Here is a 14,687-nt window from a genome sequence, read left to right on the forward strand (position 1 = left end):
ATACAAATTTTCTTAAACCCTATAGAGAAATTTACTTAATGAAATGTCTTGATAAAGCAGAAATGTAACACTTTCATCAAGAGCATTAAGGTGAAAAACTAAGGATAAGGAACCAACCAGCATCAGCTGTGAAAGAGGAATGTAAATAATTCCCTTTGATATTCTTGCGAATACACGTGACTTTACCGTAACAGATAATGCCAATGAATATGCACATGTGAGCATTGTATAAAAAGTCGTGTTATAAGCACACTCAAACAGACATGTATATATATGCATTTATGTATGTATGTGTGTATAAATACATATATATATATATATATATATATATATATATATATATTAATATATACTTACTTGAATAATTACCAGATTTCTAATTCACTACTAAGACACAGAGCAATAAACGGAAAGGGTCTAGAGTAGTCTCTCTCGCTTGACAATCGAATTTGGGCCATTTTTCAGAAATCAGTGAACACCCTGTTCTAGGACTATGATTGTGATTCCATACCTATCTATATGTATCAATCGTTATTAAAAATAATATTCACCGTACTTGTAGTGCAAGGCGTTACAGTTACAGCAACACCAGAAGAGTAGAAGTCACAATCACAATATACATACATATATATATATATATATATATATATATATATATATATATATATATATATATATATATATATATATATATATATACTATATATATATATATGTATATATATATATATATATTCAAGTAATCAAAGTCCACAACTATGATATATATATATATATATATATATATATATATATATATATATATCTATATCTATATATATGTATATATAGATATATATATCTATATATATTTATATATATACACACACGTATATATATCTATATATATATAATATCTATATATATATATATATATATAGTATAATCTATATATACATATCTATATCTATATATAGATATATATATATATATATTATATATATATATATATATATATATATATATCTAATAGAATATAGATAATATATGATATATATAGCATAGATATAATATATATTATATATAGATTATATATATATATATATATATATATATATCTAATAGCTAATAAAATTATCTAATATATTCTATATATATATATAGGTATATATATATATAGATATCGATATATATATAGATATAGCATATTATATATTATAATATATATATATATATATATATATCTATATCTATATATGTCTATTATCTATATCTAATATATATATATTATAATATATAGATATTATATTATATATATAGAATATCTATTTATAGATATATATATATTATTAGATATATTATATATATATATAGATATAGTTATATATATTATATATATATATATATATATATATACTATATATCTGTCTATCTATCTATCTATCTATATATATATATATATATATATATATATATATATATATATATATATATACATATATATTACATTCCGGTTAAAAAACCTCTACAGTATTGAGATTGCATAATTTAACGCTAACAGTAAGTCAATTTAACTGCATATGACAATAAAGTACAATAAAATACCAACGAGACACAGAGAAATGAAGTTGCATCTGGTACCTAATATCTGATAAATACATTGGTATCTACAGATATTGAAAACTAATTTTTGATTCTTAACCCAGCACTATGTAAAGGGCCAAGACCCTTTAAAGCCATTAATTTTTTCAGTTATATGTTATCAATAAAGACAGAGAGGTAGCAGTATCTTCCATATTATTTCGTCAGAGAGAGAGAGAGAGAGAGAGAGAGAGAGAGAGAGACTAGGTTAATTTTATCTGCAAATCTATCTCTCAGGTAAACACCCACACAGAGGAAGAAAGAAAGAGAGACGGAGAGAGAGAGAGTTGTGCCAGTGAACTCCTATAATTGATTTTCACCAATTGCCGTCATTTGTTCTTCATGGAATCTGTCTCTGGCTGAGTACGTTTGGTTTTTTTTGGCATAATCCTTCTCGTGACAAGTTCACACATTTCTTTGATTTTCTATTTCGTGGTTCAGTCTCTTATCCGGGTCTTACACGTCTATAAGCACAGCCCACACACATATTTATTTGTGCGTATGTGTTATGGAAATTGGTTGAGTTCTTCAATTTACAATGATAGCGTGTAAATATAAAGCCATAAATTCTTAATGCACTTTATCAATCCCATTACAGTGAAGTAAGAGCGAACATGGTCAATCAGTTCATTTAATCTGGTGAATGAGGTATCTTGCGTCATAATTTCACGTTTCAGCTTTATTTTTACTGCTGAAAGAAAAGTAGATTCGAAACGTCATTTTACGCTGCGCTGCTTTATTAAAGAAACAGCTCATCAAATATTGGAATTCGTGACGCATCGTTCGAAACCAATAAACCGCAACTATGTTGCTATCTTCAGTTATTTCCGAAATTTACACAGTAAATTTCGTGCTTGATGCGGTTTAATAAAGCACCAAATTCGATCGATACAAAACTTCTGATATCCACACTTGGCGAAACATCAAACATTACAAAGTTTTCTAACAAATCTGGTCTTCCCATTTGAAAGTTAAGAGTAATTTTAATGGATTTTAAGTTGAAAAAATGTTTTATAATTTTCAAAATACACTGACTTTGAATAAAGACAGGCGAACTATTCCTGTCAACTGATCAAATTTGGATCAATAAAACCAACGTATTTAAGAAGTCGAAAATCAGGCATTCTGACATTAAGAATTTATGAAAACACTGAAGCTTTTATATTTTTATGAAGGGCGCTGGGAAAGCAATCATATATATCCCCGGACTGAGGGAAAAGTAGTTTTGAAACATTAAGCAAAAGTAGTTTTGAAACATTAAGCAAAGGAGGAAATAAAGAAAACTAGGGAAGATGGAAGCATAAGGAAAACGTAATTGCTTTGCAGTACGTAAGAGCTACAAATTTCTGTAAAGGACCGAGAAAACCCAAGAATTAATGGATTTAGTTGGGCGACTATAGTTTTCCATCATATTTGGTAAAATAAAATATTTTGGATTGTTAGTCACAAGTATGGATGCAATATTGTAATATATTGAAGTATTGCACTATACTGAAATTTGCTGAATCCAGTAATTTTGCGGTCAATGCAAATTTCGCCAAAACACCTTTCTGTTAAAAACAAGACGAATGTCAACGTAGAGTGCAATTCTCAAGGTCATTTGGCTTAATGCAGAGGATATCACTTCATGAATATACTAAAAAAAGTCAAGAATGTCATTGATAGCTGATGAATTATTGAAGTGTCTTAAAATGGAAGCCAAGCAGTCTTTGCGAATGTGAGGAATTCTTGAGGTTTCTTGATATTGGAGGCTTTATATAAAAAATTGTATGGAATTCTTTATTTTGATATAGAGGTCTTCTATAAAACATTTTGTTGATTTCTTAATGTGTCTTGACATGGAGGTCTTCTATGAAATACTGTGTGGATTTCTTGAGGTGTCTTGACGTGGAGGTCTTTTATGAACAACTGTGTGGAATTCTTGAGGTGTCCTGACTTGGAGACCTTTTAAGAAAATTTGTGGAATTCATGATGTTTCTTGACATGGAGGTCCTCTATGATATATTGTGTGGAATTCTTGAGGCGTTTGAAAGATGGAAGTCTTCTATGGAAAATTATGTGACATTCTTGATGCGTCTTGACATGGAAGCCATCTCTGAAATATTGTGTGGATTGTTTTATCTTGATATGGAGGTCGTCTATGAAAAATTCCGTGGAATTCATTATGTGTCTTGCCATGGGGTCCTCTATGGAAAATTATTTGCTGCTCTTTAATTAAATATCTCGGCTTGGACGTCTAACGGTCTTTATGGACAACTTTGTGCAGTTCTTGGATTGCCTTGATGTTTAGGTAAATGTACACTCAGTGTTTTAAAAGATACGCCTCCGTCTTTCAGCATTTATATTTGATATGAAAACGATAGATGAGGAAGAACCACGCAAAGACGTGAGATAATACTTATCTGTTATTAAGTAAATTGCACATAATGAAGCAATATGAAACTTTCTCCTCTTTGGACCAACAGCTTTAACTTAAAGAAAGATGTAGAACGAAGTGTGAACATTTAATTGTTTATTTTCTCGTGAAACAGCAAATGACTGATTGATCGCTTAATACAAAATAACAAAGATTTTATTGGTAAAGTTAAAGACAAACATGCAATAGATTCAAAACTTTCACCTAGATCGTGTTGATATATATAGATATATATATATATATATATAATATATATATATATATATATATATATATATATATATATATATTTTTTTTTTTTTTTTTTTTTTTTTTTTTTTCATTATCTATTCGTTAACGCTGCGAGAAAAGAAAGGAGGCATGATTCGAAAGTTTTGGAATGAAAGGAGAGTAAGAACAGGCCAATGACTGGTGGACGAACTGACAAAAGATTTAAAGCTAGAGGATCTTAGTATACCGTTGACGTCATGAAAAGGTCTGTTGAATATGTAATTAATCCCATAGTACGTTTCCTCGAAGATAGTCAACATGGAAGCAACCATTCTTACACTAATAATTCAACTTGTAAATTAGTAAATATCCCGTTGTGAAAAAAGTACTCTTGCATTGTGTAACAATCTCTCTCTCTCTCTCTCTTTATTTATTTTTTATTTTTTTTACAGACTCTAGATTTCTTGTTTGCAAACGCCCTTTGTGAAAGCAAAGTTTCCTGCAAAAGCAGAAGAACCTCTTCACTTGGAGGTTACAAAATCTTTTTATTGATGGCATGCGTGTTCAGAGTAAGTTAATTGACGAACTATACCGAGTGTAGTACCTCGTACCCTTACTTTGAATTATTATTATTATTATTATTGATTGCAGGTCCACAATAATATCGCATGTGAAGTATATAAAGTGTTTAATGATAAGAGCTTTCGAACCCTGCACCAGGTTCATCCTCAGCTGAGGATGAACCTGGTGCAGGGTTCGAAAGCTCTTATCATTAAACACTTTATATACTTCACATGCGATATTATTGTGGACCTGCAATCATTGTTATCATTTTCGACACTGAAAATTGTGCCCATTATTATTATTATTATTATTATTATTATTATTATTATTATTATATTATTATTATTATTATTATTATTATTATTATTATTCATTCATTTTTTTTTTTTTTTGGTCTATCACAGTCCTCTAATTCGACTGGGTGGTATTTATAGTGTGGGGTTCCGGGTTGCATCCTGCCTCCTTAGGAGTCCATCACTTTTCTTACTATGTGTGCCGTTTCTAGGATCACACTCTTCTGCATGAGTCCTGGAGCTACTTCAGCCTCTAGTTTTTCTAGATTCCTTTTCAGGGATCTTGGGATCGTGCCTAGTGTTCCTATGATTATGGGTACAATTTCCACTGCCATATCCCATATCCTTCTTATTTCTATTTTCAGATCTTGATACTTATCCAATTTTTCCCTCTCTTTCTCTTCAACTCTGGTGTCCCATGGTATTGCGACATCAATGAGTGATATTTTCTTCTTGACTTTGTCAATCAACGTCACGTCTGGTCTATTTGCACGTATCACCCTATCTGCTCTGATACCATAGTCCCAGAGGATCTTTGCCTGATCGTTTTCTATCACTCCTTCAGGTTGGTGCTCGTACCACTTATTACTGCAAGGTAGCTGATGTATCTTGCACAGGCTCTAGTGGAGGGCTTTTGCCACTGAATCATGCCTCTTTTTGTACTGGTTCTGTGCAAGTGCCGGGTATTCGCTTGCTGTGTGGTTTATGGTTTCATTTTTCGTATTGCACTTCCTACATATGGGAGAGATGTTATTTCCGTCTATCGTTCTTTGAACATATCTGGTTCTTAGGCCCTGATCTTGTGCTGCTGTTATCATTCCTTCAGTTCCCTTCTTTAGCTCTCCCCTCTGTAGCCATTGCCATGTGTCATCGCTGGCTAGTTCTTTAGTCTGTCTCATGTATTGTCCGTGCATTGGTTTGTTGTGCCAGTCCTCTGTTCTGTCTGTCATTTTCCTGTCTCTGTATATTTCTGGGTCTTCGTCTACTTATATTAGTCCTTCTTCCCATGCACTCTTTAGCCACTCGTCTTCACTGGTTTTCAGATATTGCTCCAGTGCTCTGTTCTTGATGTTGACGCAGTCCTCTATACTTAGTGGTCCTCTCCCTCCTTCCTTTCGTGTTATGTATAGTCTGTCCGTATTTGCTCTCGGGTGTAGTGCTTTGTGTGTTGTCATATGTTTCCTGGTTTCCTGATCTATGCTGCAGAGTTCTGACTTCGTCCATTCCACTATTCCTGCGCTGTATCTGATTACTGGCACTGCCCATGTGTTTATGGCTTTTATCATATTTCCGGCGTTGAGTTTTGACTTGAGTATCGCCTTGAGTCTCTGCATATATTCTTTTCCTAATCGTGTCCTTTTTTTTTCATCTCTTGGTGTTTTATATCCCCTCCTTCCATTATTCCCAGGTATTTGTATCCAGTCTCATCTATGTGTTTGATGTTGCTCCCATCTGGTAGCTTTATCCCATCAGTTCTTGTTACTTTGCCTTTTTGTATGTTGACTAAGGTGCATTTTTTTTATTCCAAACTCCTTCCTGATGTCCCCAGATACAATCCTTACAGTCTGGATTAGGGTATCTATTTCCTTGGTGCTCTTACCATACAGCTTGATGTCATCCATGAACATCAGATGGTTGATTCTGTTGCCTTTTTTCTTGAGTTGGTACCCGGCATCCATCTTCTGTAGTACTTTTGTCATGGGAATCATGGCTACTACGAAGAGTAGTGGGGACAGTGAGTCGCCCTGGAAGATCCCTCTCCTGATATTAACCTCTGCTAGTCTTATTCCAGAGCTTGTAAGTATTGTATTCCAGTTGCGCGTTGTATTTTTGAGGAAGCTGACGGTGTTTTCCTCTGCCCCATATATTTTCAGGCATTCTATTAGCCATGTGTGTGGTATCATGTCGAAGGCTTTCTTATAGTCTATCCATGCCATGCTTAGGTTGGTTTTCCTTCTCCTACTGTTCTTCATTACCATTTTGTCTATCAGGAGCTGGTCTTTTGTGCCCCTACACTTCCTTCTGCAGCCTTTCTGTTGGCGGTGGATGGTGTTTGTCTCCTCTAGGTAGTTGTATAGCCTTTCACTGATGATACCTATTAGTAACTTCCACATTATTGGTAGGCAGGTGATAGGCCTGTAGTTACTGATTATATTTCCCTTACTCTTGTCTTTTGTACTAAGGATGTTCTTCCTTTGGTCATCCATTTGGGTGCAAGGTGATTTGAGATACAATTATTATTATTATTATTATTATTATTATTATTATTATTATTATTATTATTATTATTATTTAAAAATCACTTTCTTGTCAATAACTTAGAATGATTCTAAAATTATGGTGAAAATCACAGGCTTAATTAATTTACAGAGCTGTATATTAATGGCTTTTAATAATGAAGAGCAAATCTGATTTAAGAATGCAATTATTCTCACAAATGCAACAAGGCATCACACATTCATAGACAGAAGGATGATTTTTAGATATAAAATTCCTTTTATGTAAACAATTAATTTATTGAAAAATTGTCACATATTATACAAACAACATACAATAATTTACATATTCATTTATATGATATAAAATCTTCCCGCGCGGTTCGTCCTCAGTATTCTGAAATCATTTCCCGGGTCTTCGTGAAAGGTTTTAAAGGCTCGATCACTCATGAGCTTTAAGGATCCCAAATCTTCTCCCTAGGAGAAGCTTTGTCCTTCTGGGCCTTTAAGTTTTGTTCTTTTAATGGTAGCCTCCTCCAATAACTCCACCGACGTGACCTCCATGGACAATTCCGCCTCCAATGACACCTCCATGCCCAATTCCTCCATGTGTTACTCCAACTTTACCTATGGAATGCCCTCCACTGATGACTCCTCCTCCAACTATGCCCCCATGTCCAATTCCAATAGAATTTGCCGAATATCCTCCGTCAATAACGCCTCCGTCAATGATTGTTCCTCCAATGGAGCCACCATGGCCTACTCCAATAGATCCGCCATGGCTTATTCCAATAGAACCTCCATGGGCAACCCCAAGGGATGGGGCAGAATATCCTCCATCGATAACTCCTCCGTCAATGATTGCTCCTCCAACATGGCCTCCGTCAATAATTCCTCCACCAATGATACCGTCATGTCCTCCGCCAAGGTGACCTCCATGAGTTACCACCACAGAGCCTTTGGAATGTCCACCTCCAACAATGCCGCCATGTCCTAGTCCAACAGAGGCCCCGGAGAAACCTCCTCCAATTTTGCTGCCACCAACGATCACTCCATCATGGCCGCCGTCAACAACTTTTCTTGCAATTCCTCCGCCAAGTCCAAGAGAGCCACCACCGTATTTTCCAACGGGAGCTCCAAGATTGAAATGAATGGTGGCTCTAGCAGAGCCCTTCACGCCTCCGGAGCCATATCCCTTACCAACAACTCCTCCGTGACCAACGCCGAGGCCAAGTCCTCTCCCATGGCTGACTCCAAGTCCAATAGCTCCTCCTTTGCTTACCCCATGGCCGATAACTCCTGTGCTAACACCGTGGCCAATAACTCCTCCTTTACTTACTCCATGGCCAATAACTCCTGTGCTAACACCGTGGCCAATAATTCCTCCTTTACTTACTCCATGGCCAATACCTCCTGTGCTAACACCATGGCCAATAACTCCTGTACTAACACCATGGCCAATAACTCCTTTACTTACGCCGTGGCCAATAACTCCTGTGCTAACACCGTGACCAATAACTCCTGTGCTAACACCGTGGCCAATAACTCCTCCTTTACTAACACCATGACCAATAACTCCTCCATGACTGATGCCATTGTCAATAACTCCTCCGTGACTGATGCCATGACCGATAACTGCTCCATGACCGATATCATGGTCAACTACTCCATGACTGATGCCATGACCGATAACTCCTCCATGTCCGATGTCATGGTCAACAACTCCATGACTGATGCCATGACCGATAACTGCTCCATGACCGATGTCATGGTCAATAACTCCTCCATGACCGATATCATGGTCAATAACTCCTATCTGACCGAAGTCATGGTCAATAACCCCTCCATGACCTAAACCATGGCCAATAACTCCACCATGACTGATACCGTGATCAATAACTTTTCCGTGACCAACATCTACGTCAATAACTCCTCCGTGACTGACACCATGATCAATTATTCCTCCATGGCCAATGCCTCCATGGCCAATGCCTCCATGCACTAATCCACCCGATACTACAGTCGGCGTCGAGTAGCCTCTTCCGATGCCGGATGAAAGGCCATGCCCAATAGTAATGGTCTTTCCATGGCCACCGTGATCTCCCTCAGCAAGTGCAGAGACGGAGAGGAGAAGAACCCCAGCAGAGAGAAGCAAGATTTTCTGGAAATGGATAAAGAAGACGAGATTTCAGTTTCATGAAAAAGCTTGGGTGAAGCACTGCTTTGAGATCAACTCTTTTTACATTTGAGATCAACTCTTTTTACATTAAGTTGATCCGATTCAATGCCAGATCCCACTGTTTCGAGGAATAATTCTAAAAGTGACTCTCCATGAGGTTGCACAATGACATTCAATGGTACAAACGCAAACCTAGAAGCCTTACGTCTGTCGTACCTAATTTAACCTGCAGAGTAACAGCCTTTGATTAGTCGTTGGGGATTTATACACTTTTCAAAACGAATAAATAGATTTAACAAATAAACGAATGAAAATATTCAAATGGATTGGAAGGTTGGTTGCTACGTCAGAAAAATAATGTTTAAATAACACTGAAAATCGTTGGTCATTGCAAAACAACTAACACGCCTTAAGAAAAACTGAATCCTCTTTCCATCGAATATTCTGCTCTGCAAGTTTGTCACGGTTTGCTGGAGAAGTGGCGTGACCTTTGAATTAACTAAAAAAGAAAGAGCAACAGCTGCAGTTATGCAACTGGAAAACTGTCTCCTGGTGACATCACACACCCAGCACATGACACTCCTTTCGTAAGCCGGCAAGCAAAAAGAAAGAAAGAAGGAAAGAAAGAAAGAAAGAAAAAAAACCGTGTATGAGATGAAATTTAAAACTTTACGAAATCTTTGTATGGTTTCTTGTTTTTTCACTCTTGTTACTCAACTGTAAATTTATCTTGTGAAGTAAATCTTAAATACAAGAAACTGCTTGTATCATTAAAAAAAAAATAATTACAAAAGAAAGGAAACATCAATATCTGGAGTTATCAGTCAGCATGTAGGTAATGCCAATGTATGAATGGCAAATGAATGCTCCAATATATTCGCGTTCGTCTGTATATGATCATTAATAGATTTATATGAGATCAGACGTCGCCGACATGAATAACTTCAACGTAAAAACAGAAATAGTGACAGTAAAGATGAGTTTTTCAAAATATTTCCATATCTCAATAAAAATCCTTACAAAAAAAAAAAAAAATTAAATCTATAGATGGAATAAATTTGCAGAAAAATTTGACGCTTCAACGTTATTCTTTATGCATTCAAGTACATTATTAGATATGTGAGTAAAAAAGTGAACAACATTTTGAGAATAGAAAGTAAGGGTGGGAATGTACATAAAGCACAAGCTAATAATTTCAAATGTAACTCATAACCTTTTGAGAGGAAACTCAAGTGAAATAAAAAAAACTGTAAAACCTGACGCAAGCTAAAAATATCGCGTAAAAATTACAGCTAGTCATAAAAGACGAAAATATATGGGCATTCGGTGAATTATAACACGACATAAAAAAAAAAGGTATAATAAAAGTGACAGATGAGTGAAACCATCTCTTATACATCTTCGTATGGAATAAGAAACGAATACGAAAAAAAGACACAATGATCTCTGACAGAGACCCAAATGAGGAGAGGTGCTCACCATATCGCCGGTGAAGTAAGACTAGTAGAGTGACGATATGAGAAGGTTCCTTTTATAGCTCCTCCAACCAGAGGCAGGCACGGTTCCCTTCATCACGCCTTCTTTCCCTCCTCAACCCTCCTTCTTTCTTTCCTTCCTTCCTGCCTTCTTTCTTTCCTTCTTCCTCCGTCATCTGTGAGTGTGTAACCCATGACCTCCTGCCTCCTAACCCCCTACCCCTTGAAAATACTGTGTTTCCCTCTGTCAGTTACTCAAATCTTTCCCCTTTTGCTCTCTTTTGGTTTCCTCGGCGGAAGGCTGCCAGATCCTTCCGCCTTTCTGCTTGTCATTCCATCCCACGGCCTTCTTGAGGGCCTTCTTCGGATTGCAAATGGGATAGCATTACCCCCTGAATCGGCTGTTATTAGTTACCGGACCGAGGTTTGCAAATTGTACGTTTTTGATGGCTTTCCTCTTTCCTTTTATATTCTAATATTTCTCGAATTGCCGTCGTGTTTTCCCCTTATTTCAGAAACTTTCAACTTGATTCCTTCTCTTTTTCTTGTTATCTTTCCAGTAACCTTTGCTACATTTATGAAGTTTTCTCACTAATTATCTCCACACAATGTCTTCCGGTACTTTGAATATTTTCAACCGCTCCCTCGAACTTCCGTTATAGGTATTCCCACATCACTACATTTTATTCCACTTAGTACAATTTTTTTGTTTCGGTTTTCGTCGTCAGAATACCACCTTTTCCATATGATTATTGGCAGTTTACTTTGGCCCAAAAACTTTGGAAATTCTTTCTTTGAGTTTTCTTGCGTTTCATATGTTTATTTCAAGGTTTTCTTTTCACTATTTTTCCAACACAGCTACTTCAGGTATGGATAAATTGTTTTTTGTATGTTAATCACTAGAAATCTGCAAGGTCTTTTTACCTTCAACGAATGCTTTTATACATTTTAGTATATATCTCGGGTATGCTATAAAGGCGTTTGAGATTATCTAAAACTTTAAATATTTACCTTTTCACAAAAGAGTGCATATAGGAACGTAGTGTTTAAAATTTCCTTCGGCCAGTTATCTTGATAGAAATCATGATATACTCCAGGCAATTGTAATGTTTGCAGATCACTCCCAAGCTCTGACTGCAATGTTATCCCTGACATAGGTAAGTGGATCATGACGCAGCAAAACAAGCAAGACCTTTAAAGAAAAAAATGCGGCTAATGTCTCTGAGCGGAATGATATGGAACCAGGGCAAAAGACAAGGGAAAAAATACAAAAAATAATAAAATAAAAAAAGACAAGCATAAGCGATGGTAATACCCAGCGATATAATTTCGTTGTTTCATCACATGAACGAAATCTAATGAGACCGGGGCAACGAAGGAAAAAGAACAATTAGGTGATATATCAGTTTCTTATAGAAGTACAGACAGAAATGAAATTACAAAAAACAAAGGAGGGCATGAAATGAGGTTAATTCTTAATGAGGCTTAATGACGACAGAGAAATGTCATTTGGGAGGTGCGCTGGGATGAGTAATATATATATATATATATATATATATATATATATATATATATATATATATATATATATATAAAATGTTCGGCCCTTTTTTTTACTTAGCAGTGAATCAGGTACCTGGGAATTAGACGAATTGGCTGAGTAGTAAACGGGGTGAATCTTCAGGACACCCTCATTCCAAATTATTTGCTGATATGAGCGTGGGCAACATTTTTGGAGCCAGCCTAGCTAAGTACAAAAACGAGTATATATATGAACAAATGGCAACTAGAAAAGTTTTAAATACCCAAAGATAAATAATCTTCGCAAAGGAAAGAGGCTGCCTAAACTTCCTAAGATTTCCCAAAACAATGAGAAAACGAATTGATGAAAAATTGCCTATTTGTCGAGCTGCACGTGAACTGAAAACATTCATGATAAGAAAAGATTGGTAGTCTGATATGACGTAATACTGAAAGGGGAGAGATAACAGAGCGGAAATTCGGTCCAAATGAACGAAGAAACAAATTCTGAAAATGGAAAAAAATTAAGTAATGAAGTAATCGGAGAATGAAGAGATGAAAGTGGGCACGTAGACTTGAGTGGAGATTAACGGCACAAAAAGATAAGCAGAAAAAGGTAAAGAAGAAGAAACATATATTATATTATCTTGAAGTTAACTGGCGATTATGGAAAGATTTTAAACACCTGGCTCATGGCAAACAAGGGAAAATGCTCATTATTGCGGAAGGTCTAATTTGGTGGAATTTTTGTAGAGCTGCTGAAAAGGAAATACTCCAAATATTGCATAAAAAATATGTGAAACTTTAGTCATATCTATGGTTAGGCTGCTTGAAGAAAATATATAACTGAATGTAGAACGTAGCATCTCTCAATATTAACTGGCCTTGGCCTCTGAAATCTAAACTCGAAATTGGTTTTTAGTTTCTAAAGTTTATTCCAAAATTCGGAATTTTTAATTTGCAAAGTCCACCATAATTAGAATTCAGATTGAAATATTCTAGAAAATGAGGCTTTTGAGATTGAAATTTATCTTCAAATTTAGGTTCATGATTCCGAAATTAACTCCAAAACTTATGTTTAAAATTCTGATTTATTTTATCTTCATCATTCCCAACTCAGCTTTTCGATGCTAAAATTTATTTCCTAATTTAGTCTTTAGATTCTGAAAATTGTTCCTAACTGAATCACTGCGAAATTTACCACCAAATTTGAAATCTAGATTCTAAATCTTATCGCCAAATGTAGACCTAAGATTCTGAAATTCATCTTCAAACTCATACAACAGACTGAACTTCATACGCCAGCTTAGACGTAGGGTCTGAATTTAATGCTCAAACTCAGTCAATAGATTCTGGAATTTATTCTCCTATGTCGACTTTATACTGCAGATCTGAAATTCATGCCTAAATTCTGGCATTAAATCTTGAAATCAGTTCCCCAATTCAGACTTGAACTCTGAAATTCATGCCCAAACTCAGTCACTAGACTTTGGAATTTATTTCTGAACTTAGACTTAAGATCAGAATGAATGCACAATCTTAATCATTAGATTCTGAAATCGATTCTTGTTACAGACTTAAGATCTGAGATTCACGGCAAGACTCAATTATTAGATTCTGAAACTGATCCCCCCATTTAGACTTAGGATCTGAAAATTATGCTAAAATTCAGGCATTAGTTTCTTAAACCAGTTCCCAAATTCACAAGCATAAGCTTAGGCATTAGATTTTGAAATTAATGACCCAATTCAGACTCCAGATACTAAATCCAACTCCGGATCTGGAGATGTCACCAATCCTTTCATCTCAGGCGACGCCAGCAACGCCACCTTTGCCCTTTGCTAAGGCACCGTTTCATTCAAGCGACCTCAAATGGAGACCCTCCTTTTGGTACTCATATGAAAATCCCCATTTTCATGAATCATTCTCGTTCTATCGGGAATTACTTTCCCTTTCCCGCGTCATTAAAAAGAACATAGATGGAAACGGGAAGGTGAAATTGAAATGGCCATTTTTATTCTGGGACTGGGAAGACTTTCAAGCTTCAAGGTCAAATCGACCCAGTCGGGGAGTGAATTCGCCCCAACGCTCGGGGATCAATCTTTTATAGCCCAAGGGTTAACATTCAAGTAGTCATTTCGTTTTACTCAACGCCTTTTGATTCACGTACACTTTCCTTTGAGGCACTTTCTT

The 14,687-nt window shown here is 35.7% G+C and overlaps 1 protein-coding gene across 1 annotated transcript; it reads right to left on the reverse strand.

Annotated features, from left to right (window-relative positions):
• Positions 1-7,598: 7,598 nt before the first annotated feature.
• LOC135217841 (uncharacterized) lies at positions 7,599-11,030 on the reverse strand. The gene is made up of 2 exons (XM_064253843.1): positions 10,978-11,030; positions 7,599-9,480 (listed from the first exon to the last, which is right to left on the reverse strand). The coding sequence occupies exons 1-2, from the start codon at positions 10,978-10,980 to the stop codon at positions 7,840-7,842; spliced, it is 1,644 nt and encodes a 547-aa protein (XP_064109913.1). The 5' UTR covers positions 10,981-11,030; the 3' UTR covers positions 7,599-7,839.
• Between the last annotated feature and the right edge of the window lie 3,657 nt (positions 11,031-14,687).

This window comes from Macrobrachium nipponense, chromosome 9 (assembly GCF_015104395.2).
Source record: "Macrobrachium nipponense isolate FS-2020 chromosome 9, ASM1510439v2, whole genome shotgun sequence".
Lineage (NCBI taxonomy): Eukaryota > Metazoa > Arthropoda > Malacostraca > Decapoda > Palaemonidae > Macrobrachium > Macrobrachium nipponense.